Source organism: Macaca mulatta, chromosome 5 (assembly GCF_049350105.2).
Source record: "Macaca mulatta isolate MMU2019108-1 chromosome 5, T2T-MMU8v2.0, whole genome shotgun sequence".
Lineage (NCBI taxonomy): Eukaryota > Metazoa > Chordata > Mammalia > Primates > Cercopithecidae > Macaca > Macaca mulatta.
In genome coordinates, this window is record NC_133410.1 from 19,290,128 (window position 1) to 19,313,875 (window position 23,748).

Genomic DNA, 23,748 nt, shown 5'->3' on the forward strand with positions numbered 1-23,748 from the left:
ATGAGAAATGGGAATCAACGCATCCATACAAAAGTAGTATTAAACTGGAAAAAATCCCTATAAATATAACAGATTGTTTAATGGGTTGAGACATATTCAGGCAGGTTGCTGATGTAATAACTAGGAAGCCCTTTCCACTTCTGAAGGCCATTTCGTTGGAAAATAAAGTCTTATTACCTCTGTGGAGCTGTACATCAAAATATTTTGGTGCCCCCTAGAGGTGATCAGTAATGTGCAATTGTCAACCCCCAGGAAAGAGGAGCTGAAGACAATTCAGCAGGTGTTATCTATTATTCTTTGCTGCTTCATTCTCCGTACTAACGTGTCTCAGATACAAACACAGAGCAGATCTTGAGTAATGGATCTCAAATTTTAGTGAACATCAAAATCTCTTGGAGGGCTTGTTAGAACATAGCCTTCCGGCTTCTGTTTCCAGATTTTCTGATTTTGTGGGTTTGAGTTAGGGCCTGAGAAGCTGTATCTCCAACTACAGTCCTGGTGATTATCCAGGGACCATATGCTGAGAATCACTTACCTAGAGAATCATCTCAAAGTCAAAGCTATGTCCAGAAGCAGGACAGGTTTCAGCATCCTTGGAGTGCTGGTGCTGAGGACCCTAGCTCTTTACTGCTCCCGGTAGATGCCCTTAAGCAATGTGTGCAGAGAGACATGACCTTCTCCTGTATGAGGGTGATCATTCCTGAGGATCTGTAGATTCCTTGATCCCCATGAGTTCCAGTGGATCCACAGATACAGCTGGGTGAAGAAGAATCAATTGAGAATTGAGATCAGAGAACTTAGGTTCTGGTTCCAGCTCTGCTATTTAATAAGCTGCGACTTGCATGAAGACCAATATCCTCTACTGTAAGGAGTGAAATGGCAACCATCACTGTGGATATAACTCTATCAAATAGCATGGAATTTAGTAGGCTTGAAACAAGTTTTGGTTAAATCTTAATTTCCATTATATTAGGGTTCCATGTCTACGTTTCCAATACAAAGATATGGTGAGAAATATCAGATAATTAAAATGAAAGAAATATCAAATAATTAAAATGAACACATATTGCAACAATGGAAAATAGTAACGTGAAGGCAGTTAAATTCAAGGAATTAAGCTGTAAGTTTCATGAATTTGATCAGTGCAATTACTGTTACCTAACTTTGTTTAAAAAGACAGAGAACCATAATTTTTACTCTTCTTTATCTCTTTTTCATAAATTCTCTTTTCTTCCTCTCTTTTCCCATGTAACCCAACTTCACAACCTTTTTATTTCAAAAAATGCAAAGTTTATTAGACATTTAATAACGTACACATTATTCCAATGCTTTTTATTTCTTTGCTGCATAGGCGATTGTCAACATTGTTTTCAAATTATTGTAGGAACTGGATTTTTTTTTTTTTTTTGCAAGATAATAGGAGACTCAGATATTGGCTATAGTGGATTCCACTTCTGCTTAATCCAGGTCAGGATTTATGGAGACCTCATGTGGTGACAAGAGGCACCACAGAAGGCTTTCTTCAGGCTGGGTTTAACAGTCAAAGAGAAACTCAGAAATTCATTTGGGAGCAAAATAATCCACAAAGAATTAAGACCTAGAAGTTAATGTTACTGAAGCCTGCAAGGCCCTCAACAAACATCCTGCAGTAATACTAATGGAATAATACAGTAATATTTTAAAGAACAGGAGACCTGGTTATTTATGTATAAAATTCCCCTTATCAACTAAAAAGTTAATGACAGAAAAAATAATAAGATATGCCTCTCAAGAATTACAGTCTTTCTTTTTTCTGAATGAAATCCACTGAATAGCTTCTTATTTAAATTGGCATCAAATTAAAAAAAAAGAAGTTTCTGTAGGCATGTTGCTATGTATGTTAGTTTCTCCCTGGTTTTACACAAAACAGAAAGTGATCAGAGATAGAATCAAACTTGAACTTATGTCTGTGAATTTCACTTATGCGACAATATCAATAATATTATATATAAATATTTGGAATGCAGGATATGTTCCTGCAATTAAAATATGGAACAACAATTCTATGTGGTGCACAAAGTGGAACACAAACACCTCTTGTTGCTGACAAGATATTAAAGTTGTGAAATTAAATAAATTAGTGTATCAGTAACCATATTTAACCACAAAATTTATTGGTACACACTAAGGAAAATTCACTGAGGGTTGGGGGAGCTCCTTCCTCAATGACAGGTACTTGCTCTTTATCTCATTTTCCTTACAAGAAAATGTGACAAGGGCTTCTTTTTTCTTCTCCTCAAGGAAGTTACATAACAGACCTTTCAGCTAAAATCTAGAAGGACAAATGAGTTAATAAATGTCAAATGTTTTTGAAGGTTTTAAAAGAATAGAGCAATATAAATCTGTGGCATTAAAATGAGTAATCCTAAGGGTTCCAATTCAGTTATCAGATGGTACCCTGCCTTTGGGCATGTCCTCGAAAAGGCTTAAGTTTTCCAAGGCAGGCAAAATGAGGTAAGTAGAGGTAGCCATTATGAAACGACATCTTAGAAAATGTTAACTAGGAAAAACGTTAATGAGGATATTGCAGAGATTTTAGGTTGAGCATATTCTTGAGTTAAATAAATCTGTTACTTATGAGGAAACCTACTATGTGACAGACATGGATGCTGGAAATACAAAGAGTCGGACAGGTCTTGCTTTCAAGGAAGCTTCTAATAATTATACAAATAGCTACTACAATCTGAGGCTGGTATTAGGCGGGGACTTGCACAGATTCCAGGGAAAGCTTCTTAAAGTAGAAATGGGAGGAAGAACAACAAGATGATGCGTATTAAATCCAAGAGAAGGAGTAGAGTCATTTAGATGTCATTTCAAACTTACAGTGACATTGGCTCTTGCTAGGGGGAAAGGGGGGCGAGAGAGGCAGCTGTTGCCAGACGTACGTCACATTGAAGAGACAAGATGAAACAAGGAAATTCTCTTTCAAAACACAGTGGGGAAAAAAAAAATCCAGAACTGCCCTGAAATAAAGAAAACCTTCTGGTATAATGTGCGTTGCTAGGGATTTATTTTTTCCCCTCCTTTCTCTCATAAGAGAGTAAAAATCACACAGATACAGTCAAGCCCTTAAGAGTTTTGTGAGCGTATTGCATATCCAAGACATCAACTGACCATGGTGTGGTTAAGTGTGTGTCTACAAAGGAAGGGTTAAACGGAAGGGGGTGGCTTGGAGATAGAAAGGCAAGCAAGAAGGTTTAAAAATGCTGTTTTCCAACTTGCAAAAACTGAACTTTTCAGCTCCCCAAAATACACGTGTGTGTCTGTAAGCGCAGGCAGATCTATTTCGGTAGGATTTTTCTTAAATTTAAATCATAATTTCTCTGTTTCTGTCTCTCTGTCTCTTGCTGTGCTGCAAACAGTGAGCAGCCCCCTTAAGGATCGCACGGCAAAAGCTGCAGGAGAGGCACTGGCAGGGCTGTTTATTTATGAGCCGCGTTCAAAGCCGCCCTCTCCCGATTCTGCCACTGCAAACGACTACCTCCGAGCCCGGGTCACCTCTGGGGCCAAGGAGTTGGGGACTGGGGCTCGGGTGGCTCCTTCTTCGGGCAAAGTTTGCCCGGACGTGGGAGTGAGGGGGCGAGCCAGGGCGCACGGGAACGCGCGCCGCCAGCCGCCGCCTCCGCCCAGCGTTAGCAGCCCTGGCCTCACCTCTCCCCTCTCCCCCGCGAGGTGCAGGCTCCCCGAGCGCAGCCAGGGGGCGGGGCCGGGCCTCGAGGGGCGGGGTCAGGGGGCGGGGGCTCGGGCGGCTATATAAGGCCAGCGCCGGCTCAACTTCGGACTTGGTGTTATTTATTTGGGAAGCACCCGGACGGCTGAGCTCGGCGGCGGCGGTGGTGGCTGCCGCAGACTGTGGTTAAAAAAAAGAAGGCGGCGGCGGCGGCGGAGGAGGAGGAGGCGGCGGCGAGGGATGGGAGCGCCGAGGCGCCCAGGCGCAGGCCGTAGCTGCCGCGCTTTCTGGGCACGGCGGGAGTGCTGAGCAGAAAGGGGAGCGCCGGGGCCCGCAGCCCGCTCCGGAGGCGCGGGCCGGGTTTTTGTTTGGCTGCGCTGAGCGCCAGTCAGCCCCAGCGAACAACTCCAGTTACAACAACAACCTACCTTCCTTCCAGACAAGCGAGACTTGGGCTGCTGCGTCCGTCCTATTGTTTAGACACTTGCCAGGGGCTCCGGAGTCGGCAGAGCCACCGAGTCCCCGCTCTGAGTCGTCGCCCTCCCTCTCCCCCACCTCGCTCCCTGGAGCGGGAGGCCAGGAAAGCAGCGGGAGAGGGGAAGGGGCTGGAAGGAGAAGGACTACCCGGGACTGCGGCCGCCGCGTCAGGTGCAGCTCCTGGAGCCGGGCGGCGTCGCGACGCCGGTGGGGGTACCGCCACTGTGGCCTTGGGGGACGGGATTCAAAGCCTGGGAAAAGTTGCTGCACTTTGAGAAGGAAGAACCACTAGTGGGAGACCGCCGTGGGCCGGCCGTGGCTCTGTGCCCTCCAGGACCCGGCTCTTATTTTTTCCACCTTTGCCATCAGGTGTCTGCCGCGGAGCTGCGGCGTATCCGGGAGACAAGCGGGGCTGACACGCGCGCACACACGACTGCCATTCAGCTGCCGCCTGGCTGTGCCTGGAGTAGCGGATCCCACCCGCCCACCTGCCACCGAGCCATTCTCCAGTACGCCCCAGCAGGACGCTGACACCTCCAACCTTGGCCTTTGCCTTTCCACTCCTTCCGGTCTGCCTGGCTTTAAGTCCGCCCCCAGTCAGTCCCCACTCAGTCTTCGCAGCAGCACTCGTCCTCCAGTTGGCCTCTTGGAGTTCCTCGTCGGGGTGCTGACTAGTGGATATTTCTGCCTGGCTGCGGCGGCCCGACTGCCCTTTTGTCTTTTCTGCGTGACCTCGGGGCAGGTCCTGGTGCAGAGCGTCGCCAAGGACGCCGAGCGGGAGGCGCGATTGCCCAGACATCTTTCAGCGAAGTGCATGTGTGTTTGTAAACCATCCTTGGCTATCGGGAGACCGCGAGGACCGGTCCAGGCTGCGGCGGAGCCGAGGGCGGGGGAGAGGCCGCGTGAGTGAGCAGAGTCCAGAGCCGTGCACCCCCAGAACTGCGCGTCTGCCCCGTGCGCCCCCGCGCGCCATGCCCAGTTGCCCCGCGCGTTCTGCTACGGGCCTGCTGGGCTCCCGCGACTTCTAGCTTCGGGAACCCACTTTGATCGGGGCCATAATACCTATTGAGCTCCCCTCTTCTGCCTCGTACCTTCGCCACTGGCATCGGATTTGCAGAAGCGTGCGTGGGATCAGAGGACGGCCCTCCCCCCCACAACCGGCTCCTGCATCTTCGAGGCCATTGAAGACCCAGCTCTTTTACCGCCAAGTTCATCCTTGGGAGACAGAAGACGCGTGTTCTCCTCTCCGCTGCTCTTGGGGTCTCCTTGCAGCCCTGGCCAGGCTGATTTATCCTCAGGACCTAAAGTTGCCCAAGGAGCTCCTGCTCTGCCAGAGGAGGGTGGAGAGGGAGGTGGGAGGCGTGTGCCTGAGTGGGCTCTACTGTCTTGTTCCATATTATTTTGTGCACATATCCCCTGGCACTCTGGGTTGTTAGCCCCGCCGGACACTGGGCCTCAGACACTGCGCGGTTCCCTCGGAGCATAAAGCTAAAGAAAGCCCCCAGTGACGGCGAGGAAGGAGGTGGCGGGGAAAGATGCGCGGCGTTGGCTGGCAGATGCTGTCCCTGTCGCTGGGGTTAGTGCTGGCGATCCTGAACACAGTGGCACCGCAGGCGTGCCCGGCGCAGTGCTCCTGCTCGGGCAGCACAGTGGACTGTCACGGGCTGGCGCTGCGCAGCGTGCCCAGGAATATCCCCCGCAACACCGAGAGACTGTGAGTATGCGCTCTTAGTCTTTCCCTCTCCCCAACCGGGCCGTGCACCCCTGCCTCCCTTGGAGGAACCTGGCAGCTCAGGCTCCTGTGCCTGGGGCAGCCCTCACTAGCTCTCCCACATGCGCATCCTGGGGTTGAGCTCTCCGGGAGGGCACTGGTCAGGGAAGGGCCACTGTCCAAGGAGGGGCGGGTCCCCTGGCAGCTGCGCTAGTTCTCCCTCCCCTGCTCTCGTCCCGCCACTCGCAGCTCCTTGAAGGCTGGTTTTCTGGGGCTGGGGAGCGGGTAGGTAGGGAACAAGTTCTGGAGGATGCCCTGGGCGAGTGAGACGCCACTTTGTTCTCCAGACTCCATAAACGGAGTCACCTTGCGATTGCCAGCACTCCAGGTCGGTTTCAGAGCCCAGTCCCCGCTCTTGTCGCAGGCTGGCGCGGAGGGGATAGCAGGGAGACTCAAAAGAGAGAAACTTGCCCTCCCCGCTTTTGTGTCACCCTCCTGGGGGCGAAGGGTAGGAAGAAGGGGTCATGGAGTGCCTGGGAGTGCTTCTCACAGGTCGCGGGGAGAAGGGTGTCCCAGGACGGCGACAGCTCGCATAGTAGCCGCGCGCAGCCCCCCGCCCCCCACTTCTCCAGGGAGGGGAAGACGGCGTCAGGCCCCAAGGGACTTGTCTCAGCGGGCGACTGCCAGGGAGGACCGTGTCCCATCCGTTAAGCGAAGTTAGTGCTGGTTCTCCAGCGCCAACCAGCCCAACCGGGTCTTACCGCTGCGGCGACCCTGCGGCGCCCGGCTGCCCGCTCCGGCCCTTCCTGCTGAACCCCTGCGTCCCCATCCACCTTTCTGGCAGTTTCTGCGCCCCTTCACGTGGCAGCAGCTCCCCTGCCTTCCCCTCTTCGCGCTCTGTTGCCCGCAGACGTCCCCGCCTCCCTGTCTCTGCGAGTCTCTAATGAAGAAGTAAATGCAGACCCGGTGTTGACGGCCCACGCGCTCCTGGTGGGGCGCTTCCAGAGTTCAGCGAAGTGGAGCATGGAGGCCGTTCTCTTTGTGAACGCCGAGGCCGCCGCCCCGCGCCAGTCCGGCCGCCCTAGGCACGTTCCGCTCTCGCGGTTGCGTGTGTGCCAGGAGGAAGCGAAGGGCGCGGGGCTAGGCCGGCGGGGGCCAGCGCGTCTGGACTCCTCCCGCGACCTTTTTGCCCCCGGGGTGTAAGGGTTTCGGGCCGTGGAGAGGAGGCGCTCCGACCCGCACGTCTCCACCCTCGCAGCCCATTGCACTTCAACTCGCCCTTCTTATCCAACCCATTTCTCTCGCCCTCAGTTTTAAGGCCCAAGTTGAGCCCCCTTTTCCTTTGCAAACGGCTGTCTACCCCCAGCCTCACTAGGTTACCCCTACTCCTTCCTCACCTCTCCGAACTGGCCAAATCGGGACTCTACTGGGGGTGCCTTGTCGGGATTCGATCCACATTTGTGTAGGGTTGGGGGTGGGGGTGGAGATTCATGTTATATCCAATAGCCCAACAATTTTAGAAACAACTGCATGGTACTCTGCTTAGCATGGAGAAGTGGGTTGGGTAGAAAGGAAGAGAAGCCACGCAGAATTCTGTTTTAGCATTTGTCATTTCATGCCATTCAGGACAGTTTAAAGTTTAAGCACGAACATGTATTACTCAACAAAAAGGGAATGCACTTGGGTGGGTGGGGGTGAAGGGGGAGCTTAGCAATTGAGTTTCAAGTCCTTGAAAAAATATACATCCTTATGAGAGATCAACAAAAAGTTTCCAGAAAATAGTTTACTGGGTGCTGACTTGTAAAAGTGCATCATGGAAACAGTTTGAATACAGATTTCAAAAGTGATGTTGTAGAGTCAAAGGTGATAGAGAGCTTGCTTCTATGAAGAGCATTCAAACCGCAGCAAAGCCTGGTTTTACTTGAAATGATTGGAATCAGGGAAAGTTTAGATCTTGACCTGAAATGCCAGAAAAGGAGATCGTGACTCCTGAAGGAAAAGTGCTGCAGAAATCTGAACAAAAATGTCAGGGCCTGAATACTATTTCCATTCTTGCCCCTGCTAGTAGTTTTCACTTTACAATCACAGCGGGGTTCCCTGAGCTGCAAATGAAGAGTTAAGTTTTTATACAAATAGACTTGTTGGAAGGTAAATGCCTAGAAATGCAAGTCTTTTAAGTGTAGTTATTTTGATGGCACTAATTTTTTTTTCTGTGCCTTGGGAAGTTTCGCCACCATGCTACCTAAGGATAGTGTTCTGAATTTTTATACAATTTCTTCCTGAATAGCATGAGAAAATTGAGTATTTAACCTCCCGAAGGGAACTTCTTTTTTGGGGGGGGGTGCCTAACAATTATAATAAAATAGTAGAATACCTGTGAAATTAATATACAATCCTTATAGAAACAAAAATGGAAAGCACTCTCCCATACACAAAACACAACAAACACACACAACAAACTTTTTTGTGATAATGTAACTACTTCATTTTCTTGTCATATGCCAGCAAGAATGAACTTTGCAAATGTGTTGAGTCATTTTAAAAATATCCTTTTAAAGGTTATCCTCTTCTCCTTCCTACATACTTTGTACACTACTTTAGTAATTGAATTAACTTTTAGTTCTGATTTACTCTAAACTTTACTTGAAGCAGGTTCACATAGAAATAAAATGGAACTTTCACTTTCTGGTTTTTCTCTTAGGGATTTAAATGGAAATAACATCACAAGAATTACGAAGACAGATTTTGCTGGTCTTAGACACCTGAGAGTTCTGTAAGTGCATCCTCTGTATTTTTTATTAATTTTTTTTAAGGTTGCATATTTTGAGTCATTGCTGGTCTCAGTTTTTATAATTATTCTGATGACAGTAACATAAAAAATTTAAAAGTTCATGGTTTCCTTTTTTGTGTGTTTATCATTGTACTACAACCTTTAATAAAAGTTGGGGCTTTTTTTTTTAAGGTTGGAAGCGTGCCACAGAACCAATAATCCAGAAATGACCTCAGATCTTTGTTATACCATACCCTAAGCGCTTTATGCATATAAAAATGTTGAATAATTGTTTTCACAAAATGAATAAGTAAAAAGAAACATTTGATACTTTTAGGATTTGAAATTAACTAAAATATTTAAGTGGATCTGTATTTTATTATTAATAACCAAAGGGTTCTCTTTTTTTTGCAAAAATCTAATTTCAAGCATTAAAATCAACCATTCAAACTTTTCAGCAGAGTGTATAATGATCCATTGGTCATATTTTGAGTTTTTTATATTTTGTGTTTCTGTAGCTTCTATAAAATTGTTGCAATATGATTACTTCTTTAATTAGTGGGTTAAATTAGCTGTGAGTAAACCACCACTTGAGAGTCAATGTAATGTTAAATTGTTCTCACCCACAGGACTGTAAATATTGACATCCCAGTAGCCATACAGTTTTGACCATTGTGCATTCAGTGTTCTAAGTTTTAAGAGACACATTTTGGTCATTACAAATTATTCCAGTTGTTGATGTGTATCCATGTCAGAATTGAAGTATGTGTATGATGAATTACTGTATCTTGATTCTTTGGTTAAGTTGAAAAACAGTGTACCAAAAAAAGCTATCAAAGCTTCAGTGTGAAGGATTACTCTTCAGATACACTATTAGTTTAAGGGTCAGACTTTTGACCAGTAAATCTCATGAGAAACTGCATTCGTATTAAGTTTTGTGGTGCGGACCCTGCTATTTCCCTTCCATGAGTACACTCAGATATGTTATTATTAAATTTGATATTGGATCTCAACTCAGAGCAAAATTTAACTTTATAAAGGGAAAGAGTTTACAAATCTTCAGTTGCTGAATTGAAATTTATTCAGATGGTGAGTGGTAACATTAAGAAGCATGTTATATTTTGCATTTCAGTCAGCTTATGGAGAATAAGATTAGCACCATTGAAAGAGGAGCATTCCAGGATCTTAAAGAACTAGAGAGACTGTAAGTATTTTCAATTCCAAAGTTATGACAACATAACTGTGTTTTTAAAAAACACTTAAATTTCAAGCATCATGTCTTCAATTTCATGTCTTAGGTTTTGAAAATTTGCAGAAAAAGGAGGGTGAATCAGTGGTTTTCAGACTAACTTATGACAAATACAGTTCCTGAATAAATAATTCTAACTTGTAATTAAGCTCAAAAACACAGAGTTAGTTTTCTGAGACATGTATTTCCTTGATAATCATTGCTTTGGTACTTCAAGATGTACAAGCATTTCTTATTCTTCATTTGATTTGTTTTATTTGCTCATGTAGGAAGAAAGGTGGTACTTTTATTTGCATTACTGGTGCATTAGGGAAGAGAGAAGTTGTGCTAATCGTTATTTTCATTTTCATGGTGGTGCTTTGTGTGTCATCAGTGACGTTTGATGAAATATTTTATGTTTTACTGATAAAGATTTGCTTTTTGATATTTAGCATGGTGAACGTTGTTATTGTTAATACTTTCCACAGTTGTATTTTATTCTATACTAGCTTTAAAAATATTTATTCTGGAAAAATAATCTAAAGATTATGAAAGTAAGAACTGTGTTATATTGTGGTCATTCAAAGTTGGTTTCCTTCCCAAGAAAATTAAATGTAGACTTCAGATTTTAAGATACTTTTTTTACATATTACTTGAGGACTTTAAAAATGTTTGCAGTATATATCTGCAAAAGACAAAACCTCTGTCTGAAATAATTAAGATAAATTACAGACTTTTTAATTTGAAGTATGAATTGTATGTCTTACATGTCTTGATTATTCAGGTTTGATATGTTTGCATTTTGAAGGCAAAGAAAAGCTCTAATAAAAGCAGCAACAATTATTTTAATAAGTTTTCATGCCTGCCTTAATAATCACTTTAAGTAAAAATATTTTTTTCAAAAAATAATAAAATCTAATGTTCATTTTAGGCTTAACACATATTCAGGTTCACTGGGCAAAAGGGCAGAAGTTAATTCCCTGTAATTGTCCATAAGAAGAAAAATGGTTTGTCCCCTTCCAAGATATTTATAAATATTAAGACTATATTTTTATCACCTCAAGTAAAACACAGAAATGTCTACTTTATTTTACTATTAGCCTTTCTCTATGATAAATATTACAATACAAGGACTGTAATTGTGGAATTCAAAATAAATTTTAAATCACTACTTTCAACTAATTTTAGAGAGAAATAAAAATTGGTAAGCATTTGGTTGCATTCATAACAAAGCTTATAAGTTCATAGCCTGTCTCTAAATATATAAAAAATACTCTGAAAGTATTTATTGTTTGATCTCCTTCATAGACTCTATGATTAGCTAATTCCTAGTAAGTAACTTGCAAAGATAGTTTAATCTTTAAGAAAGCATCAATATCATTCAAATGTTTGCTAAAATGAATAGATAATTTAAATTGTCATTTAAACTTTATGTTTTCAAGAATAACTTTTAGTCTTCACAGGAAAGTATCTTGAGTTTGGTTGCTAACTTCCAAACCATTGAAGGAATTTTGATCGCTTTTTTTGTGGTCTCTATTTTGGTTATGTTGTTGTTTTAAATATTTTCAGGAACACTAGAACTAAAGAAACTTTCTCATTCTTTTTCAAGTCACTTCGGAGTGTTGTCTGAACTTTCATCTTGATTAAATTAACTTTTCCTAAAACTTATTGACCAGATGCTATATGCTCTGAAATTTGATTAGAGTTGTAAGTAGGTACTATTTTTTGACTTTTACTTCCTCTGGGAATGTCACTTCATCTCAGAACAATTTTCTATTCTACTAAGTCAGATGTTTCAGAGTGGGAGGAGGATTTGTAATTTTGAATGAAAACTAATATATATGCAGGACTTCTTTAAATCACCCCAGCTGTTGGCCAAGAGCAAATATTTCATATTTGTGAGGAAAAGCTGAGAAAATTCCTTTTGTTTACAACTGCCAAGTCCATCTGATGGAAGCACATTGTTATCTGACAGCCAATTCATCTCCTTGGGACTCTGGAATTCAAAACCATTTCTTAGGAACATTGTGGATACACTTTTCAAATATTTATTTTTTTTTAAATACATTAAATGGTAAGGCAGGTTTGCTAAGGAATGCGTTCAATTTATTGTGAAACAAACTATTTTAAATTTTGTTCAGTGTATTGATTTAAAAAATTAAAAAAACAAAAAACAAAAAAACAAACTACCCAGAGAGTTCCATAATCAAACTGCTATGGCCTATGGTATATATCTTTATTTTAGTTAGTGTCATTAACACCAAAAAATTGCTTGCTTTTTCAAAAAGCTGCAAGAGACAATGTGAGAGACAAGAAGAAATCAATAAATTAACTTTTTACTATGTATTGTGTAAATTTATATGGTTTTTAACAATTTAGTTGTGAAATTTAAAATTGGAACTCCAAATTATGAAAAAGGTGTACAATTAGGTTTATATTGTAAATCCCATTTATATACTGGATAGTGATTTAATTTTTATTCCTTGTATGAAGAACAAAATAAAATAAAAACATTAATTTTATTCGTGTGTAATTTATGGTTTTAAGTTGTTTTCATTTTAAAATGATAAAACAATTATAAATTACATTTTGTGAATATTTCATAGTTGTAAGTTTTTCTTTTTATTTTATTTTATGTTGATGGACTTTTAACTTGATCTATAGAAAAATCTGAAAACAGAAGATAAATATCTGTACCTTTTTTAAAAATTCAGCTTTTTAGTCTGCAAGAAACAGTCATGTTGTTGATTTGAATTTAATTGTAGCATGGAATGACAAAGTCATTATTTGCAAATCAAAGCATTATAGCTATAAAAGATAGTTTTCCCTTTCAAAGAGTGGATGAAATACAACATTTTCAGATAAACTGTCAAGAAGGAGTTAATAGTAACATACCTCCCTCCTTTCTTTTCTCCTCCTCTCCCTCCTTTCCTTCTTTTCTTCCCTTTTAGTTTCTTTCTTCCTTACCTCTCTAACTAGCTCCTTCCCTCCCCTGCCCTTCATTCTCTTGCAACATGAGATGACACATCATTGTCAGAATGTGGTTATGCATCACTGTAAAAGGAGGAAGTTGTAATCATGTCTGCATTCCATGAGCACACATTATTTTCTGTTTTGACAGTTTGTTTCTGCACTCTCAGACCTAACATGTGCAGAGTCATATTTCCTAGGATGCTCTGTATTGCCAGCGGTACCTGTTTATCTGGGATGAAAATGAAGCCTTCAGAATGTGCCTCATATAGATTGTATTAGCAGATCTCCTGTTGCTTAATCAAATAATTTTTCAAATGAAATGTGCTATACCTAGATGGCCAGTTAATTCAGTGGAAATTCGGAAAAAAAGGTCACATATAACCTGCAGTAAGAATCAGGACACTTAGGAAGTATATTTCTTTTATATACCTCAAGGAAGATACCTGTGTATATCTGCAATAAATACTCCATGCAAAATTATTAATTTGAGATTTTTTTGAGGCTGCATAATGTCCTAGAGGGTTAAAAAAATAACACTGGGACCCAGCAACGCTGTGGGCTTGTGTAAAATTCTGTTGTTCACACACGGTTTATGGGGTTAGATACTACAGTCATTCAGTTCTATCTTATGGCCTTTTAGGGGGACCCAGACCATGTCGGGGTTCCACTAGTGAAAATAATCTTCTTTTGAAAGTTCCTTGATAATACAAATGGAAAAGTATGAGAAAGTTTTTGAAAATGTTTAGGGTTGTTATGGGACATTGTATTATTTACTCTAAGACTGAAAAGTGAAATGCATATATGCATAGGTTATGTTGGTAAGAATCAGTAGCATACTGTAAAAAGTCTTGGATATTAGGCTTTGTGTGAACACTGAAACCATCTTATACCCTTAAAATAAGGAAATTGTGGAAATAATAAAGGCAAGCATGTGGAGTGTTCATCTTTTCCCACCAATACTTGGTAAATGTGTGCTTTTAAGACCAATACTGCTTTAACTTCTCCTAGTGTTAGTATAATTGGGTTTGAAATGACATTTTTCTCAATAGCTTTGTCATTTGATTACTCATTTATGCTTGAAAATGAGCTCGGAAAATATTATTATGAGAAAGCCATGTAAGGAATCTTGAGCAGTCAAGCTGTTAACTGAGACATTTAAATTTTCCACCAAGTTGATATAAAGAAAATATTCTTTTTAAGTTAGAAAAGTCTAAGCCCCTTTACAGTGGAGCCTACATTTGACTAAACACTACACTGTAATGAGATGGTATGTAAAAGACACATTTGTTTAAGGTGATGCTGAATTAGTTCTCCCTGCATACACATAGCACCCCTAAGCAGGGGACAGACAGTGTGAGTGAGGCTGAGGAAGTATGATGTGGTAGGTTTTTGTTGTAGGTCTTTACACATGAGTTCAAGTAGAGAATATGTTGTGGAACAGGTCTGAAAGAAAGCATCATTTATCCTCTGTTCATCAAGGATCTGGACATATTCTCTGTTCATCAAGGATTAGTCTCTTCTGACTAATCCGACAAGTTTATAGGCAACACATAACACATACCTTTTCTTAACAGAACGACAGTCTAACGGTGCTAATCTCCTTGGAAAAGAATGCAAGCCCATCTCAAAAGAATTGTTTTCTGGTATCTTTCCACACAAGTTTAAAATCATGGCAGTCATTTTCTTGGAAAGTCTCTTTAAAGGACATGTCAAACTCTGTGACAGAGGCTGAGTATGCACATAGCATAAAATATAAATGTTCTAAAAGATAGAATAGCCATTATATGCCAGTGATGTTCACCTATTTATAAGCAACGTGGTCGATTTTAAATTAGGTTTACTGACGCTGGTCGTAGAAAGCTTTAATCCCTGTGCACTGTTACAAGTTTTGCAGAACATTGAATCCATCTGAGAGAGTTTCTCATGCAACATTTTTTATGGGCCTTGAGGTTGAATGGTGGTGAGAAGGCTCGTTTGCTCTTTGTGGACCATTTTATAAATTCTGAAGCAGCGAGGGTGTTTATTTTTCCCACATCTGTTTTGGGTCCTCTTTTGTGACAGTGTTTGCTGGATGCCGTGTCCTTTATACCTCCCCTGAAATGAGTAGTTTAGTTTGCACTGTTACAATGTATTTGTGGAAGTAGCCAATGTCAAATATTTTACGTTTAATTCCCTCTCTCCTTTCTTTTGGATACCTTTCTGCTTGAATTATGTCTTCTAGACTGAATTTCACAACTTCACATGGAAAGAGAGACATTTCTGCATGGACTTCATATATATTGCCGTTACCTTTTTTCAAACCAAGTGTTATCTGCTGGACTGGAAAGCATATTGATGAAAATGCTTTCAGAACGAAAACTTGATAATAGGGCTGTGATTTGATCTCATCAATATTGCTTTACTGTAATATTTACAGAAAATTATTTGGATGTCCTCTCTACAGTGTCCATACACTCTGAATACAGATGGACAGTTTTGGAGCAGGGGCTCTGTGCTGCTGTTTGAGGTTCTAGAGTAAAAGCACAGAATGTGGATTATCTAGAAATCCCTGTTCTTCGACATCTTATTTTATCTGCTGATGCTTGGTGTCTCATGGAATACCAGGCAAATACACATTGGTTGTACTGTTGATTATGGTTTCTAACCAGATACAAGCTCCCCTTTATCCTTTTGAAATCAGAAACGTTAGGGAAGAGCGATATCAGAAAACCCTTGGTTTCAATTCCACTGAGTGATCTTGATCACCTTGCTTCATCTTTCAAAATTTCAGTTTCCTCATCTTTAAAACAGGGATAATCATGATATCTCATAGTGGCAATAAGTAAGATAATGTACATAGCTTCACAAAATGCTGGGCACAGAGCACTTAAATAACTATTATTCTACATTTCAACATACCTCTCTTATTTCTCAATCGTTGAGATTAGGAATTATTTTATCTTAGCTGCTAAAGTGTATATATGATCCATTTGGCTTGTTACAGTCATATTTACATTTTTTAAAAATGTTCTTCCTAACATAGTATATGGTCAACAGGAGAGATGTGAAGAAAAGGTAAACAACCCTTCAATGGTTATTTCAGAGTATTTTTCATAGTCTCTCTGAATATGTAGAGAAATACCAGGAGATAAGGGGACAACAGAGGAAGCAGTATTTTGCTAATAAGTGTTGACATCCCTAGCAAGGAATACAAGGGATTAAGTTATCATTGAAATCACTGCTGAAAATGTAAACTTTATTTTATTTACATAATGCAAAATAAATTTTAAGATCCGTGCTTTGAAAATGTTAGAATAAAAACATTTTTATAAGAGAAGTCAAAATTTACCTGAGAAGGTGGCAAAAAAGGGGGCTAAATAGTTTTACGCTTGATCATTCATGTAGGAGAAATAGGAGGTTAGAAATGGTAGGCTTTAAGGCAGCATTTATCAAACATTTATTACAGACCTAGCACGCTGCTAAAAACACCTTATATTTGCACTGACAAGTAAGTAAGGAGCACAAAATTTTACTGGCTTTGGTAAAACTGTTCTCATATTACGTTTTGAATTAGATGGAAGGTTGTGAACATTAATTGAATTTAGGTGAAAGTTGCAAAAAGTAAGAGACGATAACCCCTGCTAAAGGACAAGAGTCACAGACGCAGCTGGCAGATAATAATTCAAAACAATGTTTGTCAATATGTTCAGGCTGCCCTTCAAATTGAGGTTGTTAAGAATCAGTATTTGAGAGGCCAGTGGTGTTTTGTGCGATGCAGAAAGATCATTCACTCCTCTGAAAGTCAGACTCAAAAATAGCTGGTAGCACAGAGCAAACAGTTACTGGAATCCCTTCTTGTCTTTGCCCTGGGAGAAAGTATCTCAGAGACATACATTACACACCTTTCTGAAACTGTGAATTGCCATCTAGAGAATTATCAAGCGTTTCTGGAATCTTATGGGCAGATTCCATCGAGGGGTGAGGACACATGACTTAGATATCATTATATCTCTGTCTCTTCTTTGACACCATTGAGTGTCTGTGCTCTGAACAATGATAATTGACTCACCTGGTCTGTTTAACAAAGCTAATTTATGTTGGCTCCCATATAAGTAATCCTCTGTGATATCTTTAATTCACTACATGCTGTTTCCTGTTCTGGAACCATCAGATTTAACTTCAACTCATTTATGTTAGAGATCTTATTCTGACACAATCATCCTCAAGCTGTTAAGCAAATTTCTGTCACATTAAAAGCTAGGCTACTTTTTCTCTAGCTCTGTTTAGTAATTGTTATATACCTTAATAGTCTTTAAAAGAAGTTTAAATTTTAAGTAAGTGTTCTTTAATTTAAGGGTTTAATTTCTGGTGATTGTACAAGCATCTATCCTTTAAAATTTTTATTTATTTAATATTTTGAAAGTTTTTTGCTTTTTATGTTAATGTTTGTATAACCATTTAGCCTTAGTATGGATGGAAGAGAGAATAGAAAAAGTGGAGGCAAAAGTGTCTTCATACTCCTTTAAATACAATAAAAAGGAAACGTATACTGTTTTGTTGTATCCATATTACCACATTCCTTACTGTTATCTGTCCTTTTTGTGTGATGCCACCTTGTCTTATCCTAAAAACAGAAATGTATCTGGTGGGTTTAGACATATAAAGATCACTCATAATAACTTTCCTGAAATAATTATAAACTACTTGAATTCAGAGGTGAGTGCTTCATATATATTTTCATTTTTTTCTGAAATTTAAAATACCTAATTTTCAACAGGTGTTTCAAACCGTGAGCTGAACATAGAGCTAGCTTTTTTAAAAAATAAAACTTTGTTTTATTTACAATTGCTTCGTTCATAGATACTTAAGAAATGGATCAAATAAATCTATGTTTTGCCTCAGGGAATATAGGTGAAAAGGAAAGCTTCAGCATTATATTATTCTGAATTATTGTTTAGGAATGTTTAGACTGTATTTTTTCCAGAAGAGTGATTCAGAGGGCCTGTTTTAGTGTCACACTACCTTCATTCAGGCCCTAACTTTATGTCTTTGAACTCTGCTCTTCTCTCCAGAACAGCAGTGAGAATTGTACTTACTCACAGGGACGTGGTGAAGAGTGAATGAGATAACTTGTATAAACCTCTCAGAATAGTGACCATCACCTAGTAAGCTTATTACTTACACAGTGAATTAGAATATGTGTTAGCTATTACTTACACAGTGAATTAGGAACCACTAGGAATAAGAAAAGGATAATAATTAAGAAAAAAAAAATAACACTTCTTGTATCCAACCTGAAAAATCTGCTTTCTCACAATATATGAAACTATACTGATGTAGACCCGTTAACAAGAAAGCTGGTAGCAGCTGTTGTTCACTTATATATCTGAATTTGTTTAAACACACTGAATTCTTTCCAACTTCTAGGTGATGTTGAGAATCACATCACCAAGGATGTTGATGGAATGGAAAGGAGGAAACTACTGTCTGGGACATGTGAAAGCAGGTTTGACAGCCAGAAAGTGGCATCAAACTCAAGGCAGGTGCCTCAGGGAGAATGCCAGAGGAATGTTGGCTTAATACAAAATGTAAATGCTAGGGCCCTGCTGAAATATATCAAAATACTACACAACGCTGTTCTCATTCAGCATTTCCTAAGAACCTACTAAGGGCCAGAGATTAGGAAATGTTGACTGAGAGCAGGCTGCTCTCTTTGGCTTTTCATATGGTTCAAAACTTACTAAGTGCCAGGGCAGAAGGGAGGGAATACAAAGATTTAGTCTTTATGCTTGACGAGCTCACAGTCTAGTGGGAAAGGGACCAGTACATGAATAAATATTACACAGTGTAAGGGACCCTTACTTATCAAATGCTGTGGGGACACAGCCAAGAGAAGCACTAACTTTTTGTGGGAGAATCAGGGGAAGGTTCACAGAGGATGTAAGAAAGCACCATTTGGAGAAAAGGAGAAGCACTTCATAAAGAGAACTGCCTCTGCAGGACCCAGGGGTTTGCCGAGAGTGCTTGCTCTGGCTGGAGATTAACAAATGAGGCTGGTAAATCTGGTGGTTTGGATCACATCATGAGAGCACATTTCTGCTATTTTAGAAATTGGAATTGGCTCTTTGGACAATGGAGGTCCTTCCAAGAGTGGTTGCATTCCTAGAAAAAAATCTCATTACCACTGTTGCAAATATTTGTAATCTGTTTTTAGAGGGAAATATAACAAAGTAACAATCTGCATTTCATTGAAATTGTATAATGCTAGACTTTGGAAGTACACTTTCTTCAAAATCATACCTAACAGAGAACAAATAAATAAAAGCTTTTGATTTGACTTTAAATTTTACCTTGTTATGTGCTTCATTAAAAAAAATAGTGTAAGTGGGAAGTAAATTCACTCTTTTACCACTAATTTTACTATTTGCCCCTACTTGTCTTGGCATACTTTTTATTAGTATGCATTTTATTAGGGCCTGAGAATGTTTCTGTAGATGACCAACTTCCTTCTGAGTTCACATAAAGTTATGGTGCCATCATTGCTTCATGGCATTTTTTAGAATGGAAAGAAGTTCTGAAGTTTACCTGGTCTAGCTTCTCACTTACCAACAGGATTTTTAAAAATTATATCATTTTCCAAAAAAAAAAAAAAAAAAAAAAAACTCGTAGCCTCTGTTTGAATACATTTTGAGATAAGGAGTTGAGAGTTTCCATTTCTTAATAGCTAGTTCTTAGAAGGGTCTTCTGTATAATCGAATTTCTTAGGAATTACAATCCGGGGGTCCATTTCTGCCCTCTGGAGACTAAATAAGTATAATTCTGCATCTGCCCGATGACCCTTTCAATATGTCAAGATTGATATGCCCTCTTTTCCTGTCCCTTTTGATACTTATCTTTAAGACTTAAGAAATGCCTCTGCTTTCCTCAGTGCGGCATTACTTTCAGAACTATATCCAGAAGCTATACTATATAATATGCCTCTATCCCTCTCGAGCTAGGCAGCTTGTAAGTCATTTGAGTGCAAAATGTTACATCAGCTCTTTATCGTTTTATTTAGATTTGGGAAAAGCAGAGAAATAGACAGTTATTTTAAATTAAATGTTAAATTGTACACTTAAAACAGATGGGATTGGGATATGACTACATCAGAGATAGTATTTGCCCACTCTTTCTTTAACAGGTGTGCATACCAAGCATCAGGGCTTAAATTGAGTTAGAGTTGGAATCACACTCTTCTTTAAAACATTTACAACATTCCAATTTACTTAGACATTTTAAAACATTACTTAAACAGATTTGACGCCACTATTAGTTATACTGCTGAGCCTTAAATTCAGTTAAGGATTGGAAGCTGTGGGTTGAGGTTTGAACTCTGGGTTGGTTATTCTCCTGATTTTGCCTATGGGACAAATCATGCCGACAATTTCTCACACCTTTTTTTTTTTTTCTCGCAACTAAATGTAAAGCTAACAAAATTAATATTTCCATCTCCCCACAATTCCTTGGCTGAGATTTTAGGCCAATTGGGACTGTGTATGGATTATTTTAGACACCATTTATTGTGGTATTTCTGCTGGATATTGAAGTCACCTACCTTAGGCGCCTAAGACTGAGTCACAAAAATCCTTTATTGTTGTGTATATTCTGGTTGACTGATGTTGCACAGGATTTGATTTTGGAGTTTAGACCCCAGTAATCATCATCATAGTAAGCACAATGGAAAACTGCTTTAAAGAGTCATGTAACAAAAGGTGTAAGCAACTTTTGATTTGCAATGCTTGAATTCTCTTGAATGTCATTTCATTCTTTTCTGAAATACAGGATGAGGCATGACACTACCAAATCACAGTCTCATTGTTGGGTATTTTCTGTGTAACATAAGCTTTGTTTTTGTTTTCTCTAAAGGCGTTTAAACAGAAATCACCTTCAGCTGTTTCCTGAGTTGCTGTTTCTTGGGACTGCGAAGCTATACAGGCTGTAAGTAGACACAAATAGTTATTGTTGCTTTGGGTAGTACCTTGTGTTTTATTAAATGTATTTTGGATCTGTTTCTGTGTGCTTTCCTGGAATCTATGCATCAATAGATTAATGGATTAAAAGTTTGTGTTTTTTTTTCTTTAGGAAATTTATGATTTGTTTTCTAGTGGTTGTTTTATTTGGTTAGGATTTAGCGGTTGATGTATGTGATACGGTAATTGGATTATTATTGTTATTTTTGGTAATGTGATGATGGCAAGATTTACCTACTTTTTAATGGAAATGTTTGATTAAGTTCTGAAGGGAGAAAATTGCTACTGTGCTTCCTCTTAAGAGGAAGCTGGCAGTGTGTTCTTGTAAAGTTGAGATTTTTAATGTTAGCTTTTTTGGTATTGTTTCTGGGCTCAAGTAGTAGTGTTTATTAGTCCGAAAATATTATTATAAGGTATTTAAAGAGGCTGTAAATTTCCTCTTAAATGTTTCCTTTAAAGCCAGAATTTCAGCCTCTGCAATATGAATGTATGGCAAGGTTTTCATATTAAATACGTCATAGACTATTAAAGGAAGTAATTCCTTAAAGGAGCATAATGTGAGTATTAGGGGGAATCACTTTTTCCTCCCTGGAATGCTTTTGCACTGACCTAATGTGTAATAGTGAAAACACATTTTTGAAAGCATTTAAAAATGAGATTTTCCGCCATATGAATGACTTTGTGCAGATGGGAGATAAGCTACAAAGTTTTGGAAAAATAAATAGCAATGATTATTGAGGTACATGCATGTTGTGAAAAAACTGCTGGGATGTATAGAGTAAATTGCTCCATTAGCCCCCACCTGGATGGTGGGAGTCCCATATGGTACTATTTGTAGAGAAAGTGAGCATATTTCCTTTTTCTGAATTTGTCTTTGTAGCCTACTAGTTCAATATAGTTATCAATTCCAGAAGTAGGAGGACTGTCCTCTCACACCCTTCACCCCCAAGAATAGCCAGGACCTTTGTTAATGTCCTCCTGAAACCTTAACAACCTTAACTTGCTATAGGGAGGTATTCCCCAGCTGACAGACCAGATCTTCTCTCCAGAGTCTTTCCTGACTTTGTTCCTCTAAGGATAGTTAAAATCACCTGACATTTTTCTCTCCTTTTTTTGTGTTCCCTCCTGCTCAATTGGCCCAATTTAAGTAAATTTTAAAAATCAAATAAAGAAACTTTGGAACTGCATTTTTAACAAAAATTATCTAAGAACTATTTTTACTAAGGAAATAGGATGTAGGTTTGCCATAAAGATTATATGTATGCATATCAGTAGATAATTATATCTAAATGTTTGTGCTTAGTTTCTAAAAAGGGTCATAGAATTGGTTTTGATAGTATTTCACTTTCAGCTTTAGTTATTGTTGACTGAGGAGATTTTTTAAGGAATCGACTTGGATTAATTTCCCCAGTTTAAGGTGGTTTAATCCATTGCAGAATCCTTCATCAGCAAATTATATTCTGCTTGACATTTTGCCCTCTTTGACAATATTACATAGCGGACCAAGAGATTTTTTTTATCTTTTGTTATGATTTTATAACTTTATGCAGCAGCTATATGAAAAAAGACTTGAAATCTTTAAGTGAATTAAAGAAACAGAATCCATAAACCTATGACAGCATTTCCTAATTAATTAAATGCATGTTGGAAAATGGGGACACAGGCAGCTAGAAAATGTGTTCAGATTTTTTAATGTGTCTTTCTGGCTCAAAGGATTTGTCCTGGGGAGTAATAACAGCTAAAGCAATGTTTGTTAGGTGGAACTGGTTACAAGATGTGAATATTTTTATGTTTCAGAAGTTATATAACTTGATGGCCTAGCATTCAATATTGACGAAATGTATCTCTTTACATGAGATGTGACATCAGATTTAGGCACTGGGTGTACATAGAAAACTAGAGGTGGAATTTTTATTTGCATCCTCAAGTCAGGAATCTTAATTTGAGTTAAGGAACTGTTGCCTCATCTGAATTAGACTTAGGTGAATTGTTAAGAGTGCTTTTTCTCTCGAGAAGATAAGTTGTAAGCTGCACGTGACCAGTTGTTTATGATGGTGATTATTAATTAAATTAAACTGCCACTGGAAGTCTTTAATAAACAAAGGAACACACACTTGTGAAGCTGACTACTGGCTAGTGTAATTATGAAAAGCAAGGGTACAAGTTCACATTTTCTTCATATGATACAGATGCCTAGTAGCTCACCTGAAACAAATATTCCAGCAGATGGGAAAATGTGCACAAACCTATATGCACAACATCCTTTCTAATGCTCATTTAAAAACATAGTTTTTTCACAAGAAGGACAAGTAACAGAACAAAGGATATGGAATTTTTGACAAATAATGGGGAAAAATGATAGGTCAAGGAAAGTATTTGATAGTTGATATATGTATGATTGTTTTATAAATATATATAAAAAATATATAAGTATATATGATATAAATATGTTTATAGAATATATATTTTGACATTTGTATAATATATATAAACATAATATATTATATATGTAATATAATATATAATTTATATAATATATTATATATAATTTATATTTATATAATATACATTTATATAATTTATATATATAAAGCAAGCCATATTTGCCCCTACTGTCTAATGCAGTAGAGGCATACTATATGCAGAACTCATAAAAAAACAAATTTAGGATTTACTTCCTCTGTATAGGTTGTTCCAAGATACGAATTAATATTTCAATTTCTTTATTTTCTTAGTTATTGTATACTTTATTCGTACTTAACACTATGTTTTCCCAGGTTTATCACTAATTTAAAAGTCTACTGGTTTAATATATAGTTTATACACTGAAGTTTGGTTTTTCACATTGTTGGCTTAGATGAAAGCTTGTTGGATATACTGGACCTTGTGTTG

The 23,748-nt window shown here is 39.3% G+C and overlaps 1 protein-coding gene across 4 annotated transcripts in view; it reads left to right on the forward strand.

Moving 5' to 3' along the window:
• Positions 1-3,817: 3,817 nt before the first annotated feature.
• The window catches only part of SLIT2 (slit guidance ligand 2), a 370,465-nt gene continuing 350,534 nt past the window's right edge, over positions 3,818-23,748 (forward strand). For all 4 annotated transcript variants that reach the window (XM_015138091.3, XM_015138093.3, XM_078002599.1 and 1 more), the window contains exons 1-4: positions 3,818-5,900; positions 8,599-8,670; positions 9,800-9,871; positions 20,753-20,824. In XM_015138091.3, the coding sequence (XP_014993577.2) occupies positions 5,722-5,900; positions 8,599-8,670; positions 9,800-9,871; positions 20,753-20,824 (395 nt within the window). In that variant the 5' untranslated portion in view covers positions 3,818-5,721. The remainder of the gene's footprint in view (positions 5,901-8,598; positions 8,671-9,799; positions 9,872-20,752; positions 20,825-23,748) is intronic.